Source organism: Podarcis bocagei, assembly GCF_964188305.1.
Source record: "Podarcis bocagei genome assembly, chromosome: 10".
NCBI classification, from domain to species: domain Eukaryota; kingdom Metazoa; phylum Chordata; class Lepidosauria; order Squamata; family Lacertidae; genus Podarcis; species Podarcis bocagei.
The window spans coordinates 29098069-29109213 of NC_138135.1; the positions used below are offsets into that span (position 1 = coordinate 29098069).

Here is an 11145-nt window from a genome sequence, read left to right on the forward strand (position 1 = left end):
ATTACTGATTTTTTAAATGTAGGCAAAGGGATATATGGAAGCATTTAAGTGACAAAGCCAGTTGACCACACTTGACCCTATTCAGAGGAGTTGAGGGAAGAACACAGATTCCAGAGATAGATCACTTCCAAGCACATGTCATGAACTGGTTGGAAGCAGAGGAACGGTGGGAGGAACCAGCTGGGGAACCCCCAAGGGAAGAAGGCTCAAAGCCCCGGAATTGGTGGTGGGATGACAATGAGTGATCACAGGGAGAAGGAAAAGACGGGGAAGAGGAGGTGTCAGAAGTTGATGAGGTAACAGGACTTAGTGAGCTGGGAGAGTCTGTGGCAGAGAGAAGTCCAGAATCAGAGGCAGAAGCTGAAACAAGAGGGAGGCCAAGAGGCAGAGATGAGTCAGGCTGGTGAGAGTCCTGGGTGTCTCCCCTTCCAACTGCAAAAAGCTCCCCTCCCTACTGAAACCCAGAGTCAAAAGAAGTATGAAACTGGAGGAGCAAAGAGAGGTACACAGGTGCAGTCTCCGATTGTTTAGAAAAAGCCATGAAGAGGAGCTGACATAGATGGCTGTGAGGAGACAGGGACCTTTAGTCTCCGCAAGTGATTTCATGGACTAAGACCTACAGGGAGTGAGCTTCTGTGCTTCATTAGGCCTGGAACTCTGCCAAGTCTGCGAAGATAGTGGGTTTTTTGCCAATAAAGGGTTAATTCCAACTTTGATCTGTGTGATTTACCGCAGGCTAACTCTGTGGCCGCACATGAGATGATGCTGGGAACATGCCAGTCTCACAGCTTCTTTCATCCAGGTTAGTTTTTCTTTCTGAGAATGGGTTTAATTCTATAGAATTAAATTCGATAGAAGTGACATGATAGTTCAAAACCAGTGCAAGACTTGCTTACTTTCCTCCCTGACCTTCAACTTTATTCTGACACTCTGGCATGACCATCTGGAAGATTTTTCCACAGAAGAAATTAAATAAACATGCCATATTTATTTATTATGTAAAAGTTCAACTTTCAATAACTCAACGTCCTCATCTGCTCCACTATCTGAAGTGTCATTCGCAGGAAACTGATGTTGAAATAGGCTGAGGTGATCGTCCCCACCCCAGCCCCTGCTCTTTGAAAGGGGCACCAGACAAGGATGTCCTCTATCCCCACTTTTGTTCATTGTGCCGCTGGAAACACTCCTAATAGCAATAGGAAAAGACCCAAAAATTAAGGGGATTAGTCTAGGTAATAGACAATATAAAGTTAAAGCATTTGCGGACGATGTAATTATTACTGGAATTATTACAGAAAATCCAGAAGAAAGTGTACAAGAAGCCTTAAAGAAATTGACTGAGTACGGCGGAGTATCGGGCTTTGAGTTAAATAAAGAAAAATCTAAATTATTAACGAAAAATATGGGAATAAAGGAACAGGAAGAGGAAGAATTGGAAGGTAACAGGCCTTAAAATCACCATGAAAGCTATTTGGGGATCTGCATTACAAATAAAAATACCAATTTGTACAAGGATAATTATGTGAAGAAGTGGAAGGAAATAAAAGGATATTTAAATAAATGAAATAAATTGAGCTTGTCTTTAAGGGGTAGGATATCCTTGATAAAAATGTCAATTCTCCCAAAAATGCTTTCTCTTTTCCAGACGATCCTAATAATTATTGGGACAAAATGTTTTAAAGGCTGGCAAAGGGATCTTTCTAACTTTATCTTGTAGGGTAAGAAGCCAAGAGTAAGGTTCAAAGTATTGATGGAGCCCAGAGAAAGGGGCAGGTTCACAGTCCCGGACCACAGGCTGTATTTTGAGGCTGCATGCATGACGTGGCTGAAAGATTGGATGTTACTGACAGATACGGAAATCCTAGACCTGGAGGGCTAGGACAAAGTTTTCGGGTGGCATGGCTACCTGGCTCATGATAAAATAAAAGCACACAGAGGCTTTACTAATCATTTGGTGAGAAAGGCCCTATTCGAAGTTTGGGAAAGAAATAAAACAATAGTAACAGCCAAAACTCCCTGGTGGCTATTGCCTATAGAGTCATCAGCCATGCATAGAATAATATGAAAGACAGTTGGCTAACATATAGGGAACTTGTAAAAGAGATAAAGGATTGCCCGACAGTAAAGAAGTTTGAAGAATTAAAAGAGAGGGGGGTGAATTGGTTAGAATATTTCCAATTAAAAACAATATTTGAGAAGGATAATAAACTTAAGGGGTTTGATTAAAAAATATCGGTATGGAAGAAGGAAATCTTATATAACAACCAACAGACTCTCTCAAAAATATATAAATTGTTACAAAATGGGAAAATAGAAAAGGAGGGGAAAGGTGACGCTATTAAAAAATGGGAACAAGATCTGGGCCATTCAGTTGAATATAATGAATGGGAAAGACTATGGATAAAAAAATATAAATTTATGTTACCTAATAAGAGAGAACTATATGAAAATGCATCATAGGTGGTACCTGGTGCCAGAAAGTCTGGCAAAAATGAATAATACAAATAATAATAAGTTTTACATGTTATTCCTATCCATATTCAGTAGAAGACAACTTCCTATGTTCCTACGGTTCTACATTACCTGACAGCTGTCTATGTTCTGCTGTAATGTAACGGGGGGAAAATCCAAAGGATAATTTATTTTGAATTTCCTGTTGTTTGAAAAAAGATAGAGAAATGTAATCACAAAGGCTACCAAGTCCACCTCTGTGTTGAAATGTAATGTTTGCATATAGTGGGTAAAGAGAAGGGAACTTGCTTGGACTTGGCAAGACTTACTTTCCTCCCTGACCTTCAACTTTATTCTGACACTCTGACATGACCATATGGAAGATTTTTCCACAGAAGAAATTAAATAAACATGCTGTATTTGTTTACTATGTAAAAGTTCAACTTTCAATAACTCAAGGGCCTCATCTGCTCCACTATCTGAAGTGTCATTTGCAGGAAACTGATGTTGAAATAGGCTGAGGTGATCGTCCCCACCCCAGCCCCTGCTCTTTTGGGAGCAGAGGAGAATGGAGTTCAGGTCTTTTACACGAAGAGTAAATATTAGAGAAGTAGAAATGTTGGGAAATTCCTTCCTGGATACAAAAACTGCAGCCACCCATTAAAGAGCTATAAATGTGACAAAGCTGTTCAAACACACTGAAACCTCAGAGAGTGCTAAGGAGGAATTGAGAGAAGAACTGAGATCAGTTTAAAACCCCAAAAAAACATCAAGATGATGCTGGGAACATCAAGACCCTGCAGCTTCCTTTGTCCAGGTTTGTTTTTTCATTTCTGATAATAGGTTTAATTTTCTTCCCAAAATCAGGACAAGCATGCAAAGTGGTGCTGATTAGCTGGCATTTCATCCAGGGCTTGTAAGAGCAATACTGGGAATACACAAAGCTTGGGGCCAGGGCACACTAAGAATGGTCTTGTGGCTTGTTTGCTCTAACATCCAGACATCCCAGATGTGGAACTCCATCTCTGTCAGCTCTCAGCCAGCCTGGCCAGTCACCTCATGAAAGCTGTAGACCAGTAATATCTGGAGGGCAAGAGGCTCGCAACCTTGGCCCAACCAATTTTAAGATCATCTAAGGATGCCCCACTTAAAATGCTTCCAGGTTCTGAAATGCGCTACAGGTTGTCCCATTCTCCTCATGCACGATCCTTTGCAGAAGAGGCAGCTAAGCTCACTTTTGTTTTCTGAGCCTCCTGAGCATTATTGTTAAGGCTTGACTATTGAGATGGGTGTTTGCTGCTGGATGAGGTGACTGCTTCAAGTGTCAGGATCTACAGGGGCAGCCAATCTGTCCTCTGAGGAATGCATCGTCTGCTGCTGCATGCTCCTTGGAGACCTCCTTCACAGCCCTCCCCCAATAGGGAGAAATTTATAATTCTGTCTCCCTGGGACCTCTCTCAAGATAATTATATTTTTCTCCTCAATGCAAAGCCTTCTTTTAAAATTAGTTTGTAATATTCTATCTCTGAGAGCTACAGAGTTCAGACATACTAAACAGTCACCTAGCCATTTATTCACCTTTGCTATAGTAGAATTGACTCTAAAGATTTTATCAGTCTTTCTGCCCACTTTCATGAGTGATGTAATCAAGTAGAAATTAAACTCATGTAGTCCAAATGTGACTGCCTATTTTGGTATCTCTTTAGCTATCTACACTATCAAAATGCTAAGGTAGTTTATTTCATTTATCTTTTGCTTCAGGTCTCTGGATTTTGACCATAGTTTTGGCCAGAGCTGGAGGAGTTCAAGCAGATTCTTCTGGTATTCCCGGTCCACCTGGTCCTCCTGGTCCTCGTGGTCTTCCTGGTCTTCCTGGTCCTCCTGGTTTCAGTGGTCCACCTGGTCTTCCTGGTCTTCCTGGTTTCAGTGGTCCTCCTGGTCCACCTGGTCCTATAGGTGCTCCCGGACCACAGGGGGCACCAGGTATGATCTCTAGCTTAATTCTCAGCAATTTTTTACTACTAGTACTACTACTAATACCTTTATTGTCAATGTACAACCTGTGTACAATGAAATTAACCGAGCCTCCCTCCCCACAAACACTCAATCTCATTGCACTCTGTGTGCTTGTCGCACAACACACCAACCCCAAAAGTCAGTTGCACTATATTATTTTCCATTCAGCAGCCTAACAGCCCACGGACAGAAACTGTTTTTTAGCCTGTTGATACGACTGATTATACTTCTATATCTCCTGCTCAAGGGTAGAAGATTAAAGAGGTGCTGACTGGGGTGTGAATCGTCCCTGAGCATTTTTCTCGCTCTCCTAAGGCAACGATCCTTTGCGATGTCATCTAGCGGGCTCAAGGGACAGCCCATGATACTACACTTTGCATGGAAGACAGAACACTTCAGAAACCAAGCAACAGAAATCAAGTTCTTGGTTATGTTAACCAAATAAACAAAGCAGGTGCTGGGTTTAATCCTGGATTGCAGATAGAAACAGCTTGGGCCACCCTGTTGGTCACCTGTTTTAGGGAGAGGGACTGGGAGGAGAGTCAGTGTCAGGAGTGAGCCAGCAGTAAATCACACTGTTCAAGTTAGAGTTAAGTATTAGCAAAAGCACAAATCTGCACAGACTTGGCGGAATGTTAGACCTAATGAGCACCACAACCCATCCCCAGTAGGTCCTTCCCCATGAAGCTGTTGCTGAGACTGAAAGTCTCTGCCTATCCACAGCTACCTAAGTCCCCTCCTCTCCAGGATTCCCCCCCCCAAAGCAATCAGAGACTGTGCTTGCATGTTGTCAGTCTCTCCTCTTCCCTTTTCATGCCTCTTCTGGTTCTGGGAGACAAGTGGGGAAGCAGAGCTTTTAGCAGTAGGGGGGGGGAGCCCATTGGGTTTAATGGTGCATGCCACTACCAAAGTCGTTTTTCCTGGAACCCCACCCCTTTCCCATCCCGTTTTAATTTTTACTTGCAATATACAGTTGCTATTTGTTTTCATATTCTTTTTAGGAAATTTTGCGGAACATTGTTGTATTTTTAAAATTGTTTTTTACTACACCACTTGGAGAGATTTCACTATATCAAATGGTATAATTTTTATGATTATATAAAACCAAAGAATGTCAAAACATGGTAAGAAACAGCTACAAATTTTAGAAACTGCAATATTGTGTTGTTGCTGTTTTTTTTAAAAAAAGTATAGTAAGGGAGCCGAGTTCTGTTCAGGTTTCTGAACACCTGAATGTCTAAACTCCAGTTCAGTTCTGATTCAGCCACTAATATGAACTATTTTTCAACCTGCTGAAATGCATTTCATATAACTGACCACACAGATGGCAAGCTACCAGCAATTATGAGGTCTACCAAACGTCTGAAACATCCCTTTTTTTGCTATTCAAGGAAAGTAGCTAAAAATCAAGTGGTTTACTGATAGACTGGTGGGCCATATTTTGTTATGCAGGTCACATTTTGCACAGGGTTAATATCCTAAACATTACACTAACAATTAACAATTCTATAACATGTAGCTTGAGAATTATTATTTTTTACAGTACACCATCCTCATCACATCCTCCATAAGTCCATCAAAGTCCAAAAATTACTGTAATTAGTGTATTAATTGGTAGTTATTGCTGTCCCGCTTCATCAATAATGCTCAAAACAGCTTACGGCATTAACATTTTGCATTGGGAATTTCAGGGAGAGTAAGTGTGGTTGACACTGAAGGTATTCTGTGCATGAGCCTACAGAGCAGCTGGTTTGGGGTACCTGCTCTGTTGCTAAGGCCATGCAGGTGCAGAACCCTGTTTTGCCTTCCCAGCTGGCCAAGACCTTTGTGGGGGAATGTTGCTCGATTCATAATACAACTAAGCATTGCAAAATGAACAAATTTGAATTCCAAACCAGGAAATCAAAACCTTTGGCAACATCTTAGTGCCACAACAGCAGGAGATGGATAAACGTGAATATCCAAACAACTTCTTCTCCCTTCTCTATTCTCCCACTACTTTTCCTCTGTAAAATCACCCCTCACTCCAGTGCATTGGTCGAGGAAAAATCAGGCATGAGTGTTGCAATACCTAATGCCGTTTAATCCTATATACATCATTTTATCTGTATGCCATCTTCCCACATTTAAAGCCATTCTCATTATAAGCCATTACAAACATAGCAAAAGTAGTCATAAACAATAAATAAAACACATCAAAAAGCACACAATGGAATCAAAATATTTCCACATAAGTCATTATAACACAGATAAAGATACCAAAAAAAACCCCAACAAAAAAACCCCACACCAATGACAGCAACAACAATGCCCTCCTTAAACAATACGTCAAGTGTCTGGTCAGCAGTCTCCGCTTTTTCTAGCTGGAGTCAGACAGGGTCCTGCCCTCCCAGGCCAGGTGGAAAAAGGCCTGGAAGGCAGACAGCAGGTCTTCCAGGACTTAAAGCCAAGGTGGTTTAGACCAGATGTTGATGAAGTACAGCTCCATCATTCCTGACTACTGAACAAGCTGGCTGGGGCTGATAGCAATTGGGGATCCAACATTTGGGGGGAAGCAGGAATCCCATCTCATCTAGAGATTCTGAGAAAGAAATTATTTCTACAGTATTTGGATGACAACTTCAATGCACTGTTAACTTCTTTTTTAACAGCCAAAGCTGAGTACCTGTGAAGACTCTGTCATTCAAACACTGCTTTTGTGCCTGGGCCCTATGAGTGGTTGGAAGAGTCTGTACCCAAACAGCTGCAGGCTATTTTGATTTGAGACAGACATTTGTCACTGCTTTTTCTGCTAAACTGTTTCCCCCCTCTCTCTTCAATTTTTAAAAAGGTTTGCCAGGGACTCCAGAATTGATATGCCCTCATGGATTGCCAGCAGCTGATGGTCAAGCAGGCCTAAGAGCACCACCAAAATCTGCATTTTCTGCAAAAGTGGGCAAAAGCTATCCAGCACCTAATCAGCCCATAGGATTTCAAAATGTTCTATACAACGAGCAGCAAGTCTTTGATGAGTCATCTGGCATATTCACCTGCCAAATCCCAGGAGTCTATTATTGCACCTACAACCTGGAGGGACACCAGAATTCACATATGATCCTGGCAAGGAATGGTACAGAGGTGAAAGCATCTGATCAGATTAGCTCGGATGCTTATGAAAACCTGCCGCAAAGTGCAATCCTTAAATTAGAGAAAGGAGATAGGGTGTGGCTGGATGCAAAAAAGGCTCATGATGGGATAACAGAAGGAAGCTATTTTTTGTGCTATCTCATATATGACTCTTAGATTATGCAGTACTCTGGATCCAAATGGCTCGTGTCATAATTTGCCCTGCAAACATTTGAGTAAACATGTCTAGGATGCAGTTGTGTTATGGCACACCAATGGCTCAGAAGTATTGTTTTACAATTTTCATAGAAATATGAAAGCAGAACATGAAGTGTGCATTGATTTCCATGAAGTTTATTAGAAGGCTACTGCTTCTATATTTACGAATCAAAAGGATGTGCTTCACATTGTTTCCACATCTGCATAAGTGCATGCATGTAATCATTTGTTTAAAATTAAAGGTTATGTCATAAAACAACTGAATGCTACGGAATATTTATATGGGGAAACAAAGTGCTTTAAGTAGGTTTTGGTGTTTTTTAAAAAAATATAAACAAAAAAGACAGTCAGGGATAGAGGAATGGTGGAGCAGATGGGCAGGGATGGGAATAAATGTGTTTATCTGGACACTGTATAAATATTGGGCACAATCACAGCCTTTCCATGCTAACAGCACAGTGGAGGTGCAAGTGGAAGTGTAGAGATGACTTTATGGATTCATGGATAAGTACCCAGCGTCATCAACAGACAGAGGATTTATCTGAAGAATAATGAATACAAATCCACAGTAAACCAAAGTCAGGGCTGAATGGGATTAAAAGCATTAATATCCTAAACACACTCCTGTAACTTCACTATTTACTGAACTTCTACTGCCCTTCTTCCAGCTATCAGCTCACAAAATTTGCACCTCTCAACAGTCATCCCATGCTACCTTGAAATCCTCCTCCTCCTAACCTGATTATTCAGTACAGTGGTGCCGCGCAAGACAAAATTAATCCGTTCCGCGAGTCTCTTCGTCTAGCGGTTTTTTCGTCTTGCGAAGCAACCCTATTAGCAGCTTAGCGGATTAGCGCTATTAGTGGTTTAGCGGCTAGTAAAGGCTTAGCGGCTATTAAAGGCTTAGCGGATTAGCGGCTAAAAGGCTATTAGCAGCTTAATGGCTTAGAAAAAGGGGGGAAGTGAAAAAAAAATTGGGACACTTGCAAGACGTTTTCGTCTTGCAAAGCAAGCCCATAGGGAAAATTGTCTTGCGAAGCAGCTCAAAAACGGAAAACCCTAGCGGGTTTTCCGTCTTGCGAGGCATTCGTCTTGCGGGGCACCACTGTATCCCAAGCAAGCACTCTCTCCTGCTTCTAAATCAAACACAAGCACCAAACACTGTCCATTACAGTTCCATGGCTGGGCCAAGATAGACGTGCCCACTAAGTCTTAATTATTTTGACAGATGCAAGGTGTTAATCATACTGACAGGTATATATATATAGCTTGGATTATATTGACATCTTTATGGCTGCATCTGGCTCATTATAACTGCTCATTATAAGTTATATATAATAAAGCTGCATTGAAACCAGGAAAAGCTCATTATAAGTTATATATAATAAAGCTGCATTGAAACTACTGGCCATATCTGGTCTAGCAATACACAGGGATGCTGAACCCATGGCCCACTGGCTGGATGCAGCCTGCCAAGCCACTCCAAGTGGCCTGCCAGCTCCTGGCAAAATCAAGCACCTCTAAGTTATGTAAATTCACCACAGAGGACAGCAAGATGAATAGTGTAATTTTGGTGGAAGGCAAACTTCAGCAGAATGGAACCAGTGCTGTGTGCAACAAACACAGAGTGGAACGAAAAGGTTGCCTTATTACAGCTCTGCTCCATACATCCACATGTGTAGTTTTAGACTGTCTCACTTTCATTTCCACCACTGGAAGTAACAAGAGTTAAAGCAAAAACACACTAAAACTACATGCAACCCATGGATATAAAAACAGAACAAAGAGAAACACTCTGAAAGTCACTGCAAACATTGTGGTGGAACCAGGCGTCAGTTTTGGAAAAGGCCTCAAAGAACTGGAGGGAGTTATTTATCATTCCGCATGCCCCGTTTCAAAAAGTCAGTGCACATTTTTGTGTGTGTGTGTAAATTTCACTGCACAAATATGCACCTTGAAACCTTCTTTGAGGGCTTTTTAGTACCTTCCACTTGGTGACAGGCAAAACATTTCCAGAAAGGTAGCGATCTCATCAGACAGAAGATCTGGGAAAACGCACACAAAGCAACACAAACCAGAACTGTCAGAACTGATCCCCCAAACAAGCTGGTGACATTTCCCGTGACCTAAAAGAATGTCCTTGGTTTCATTTCCGAGAAAAATAAAATGACATGAACTAAAGTAAAAAGTGGCTTTGATGCAAAGTTAGGATGGATCTGTTCCCCTAGTGCTAAATCGTACTGGGGGGAAAATGTGGATTTTGCATCTTTTGATGTGTGTCCCATGCTTGACACTGGCTTGCCATTTTCTCAGGTTCCTGGGGTGATTACTTTGATGAAGTGTTTACATAAATCATGTCCCTGCTGGAATCTAATTGGCAGGAAGGTGCAGGAGAACAGGCAGAAGAAACCTGCGTTGCAGCGGGAGCTAAAGATATATGAGACCTGCTTACAAGCTTCGGTGAAAAATGAGAGAATAATGGCACCAGTTTTACACGGGACTTGATGTATGGTTCCATACATCTTAAAGTCTTGGCAAACGTGCACTCAAATGACTTAGAAATATGAGAAATTTACTGCACGCTAAACACTATCTCCCTGCTACCACCAGCAACTTCATCCCCCTATGGAAAGCAAGACTCTGCCCCCCGCCTCTCTTCCCCTGTTCTTATCATTCATCTATCAGTGAGGGAAATTCACAGAGAGCACTTAGAAAAATATGCTCCATCCTCTCTGTTTTATGCCTTATTCTGCTCCTTATTTCAGCAAAGGCTGTTTTACATTAACGGCCAATCAGATAGCCTGATTCATGAGATCCCCAACAGTAGTATGAACGAGAGACAGGCGTCTGTGGCCAAACACATAAATATATGAAGTGCAAAAGCCTCCTGCTTTTCAACTCCTTGACATGTCCTGAGTGGTAATGTGTGAACCCGATCAGGTTTTCTGTGTGTGCAAGAACAGGGTTATGAGAATGGTGTAAAACTAGGGTCTGCAAACTCTTTACAGCACATGCGTGAATGGGTTCTGTGAAACAGGGGTGAGAGGGAATAAAATGTCCCCGAAAAAGCAGTGCTTTTCAATGCATTTCTTTGGCTGTTTACAAACCAAAGCGGCAAATCATTTACTAAACCACAGTGTGGGAAGAAGGGGCAGCTTGCCTAAACCAGGCTGGAGGACCACATAGCCCTCATGAGCAAGACTTGCGAAGTGACTCCGTGTCACTTGGTAAGTCGCTTCTGGCATCAATGTGCAAGCAGCCACTGAGAAGCTAGGATTCCAGCATAGCTCTGCTCTTCATACAAATAAAAGGAAGGAAGCCTTAAGTGCTTTGTGGATTTGACAATCCTCCCAT

General features: G+C 41.8%; 1 protein-coding gene across 1 annotated transcript; it reads left to right on the top strand.

The window, feature by feature from the left end:
• Nucleotides 1–3099: 3099 nt before the first annotated feature.
• Nucleotides 3100–7805, top strand: LOC308596175 (protein HP-25 homolog 2-like). The gene is made up of 3 exons (XM_081211037.1): nucleotides 3100–3268; nucleotides 4213–4434; nucleotides 7298–7805. Exons 1-3 carry the CDS (start codon nucleotides 3226–3228, stop codon nucleotides 7747–7749), a joined length of 717 nt encoding a protein of 238 aa, XP_081067163.1. The 5' UTR covers nucleotides 3100–3225; the 3' UTR covers nucleotides 7750–7805.
• The last annotated feature ends 3340 nt before the right edge of the window (nucleotides 7806–11145 follow it).

Bases quoted from the DNA above. Each gene is read 5' to 3' on its own strand.
- LOC308596175 (XM_081211037.1), top strand. From the start codon at position 3,226: ATGATGCTGGGAACATCAAGACCCTGCAGCTTCCTTTGTCCAG. The intron at 3,269-4,212 runs GTTTGTTTTTTC...CTTTTGCTTCAG, and splicing joins CTGCAGCTTCCTTTGTCCAG to GTCTCTGGATTTTGACCATA. The intron at 4,435-7,297 runs GTATGATCTCTA...ATTTTTAAAAAG, and splicing joins CGGACCACAGGGGGCACCAG to GTTTGCCAGGGACTCCAGAA.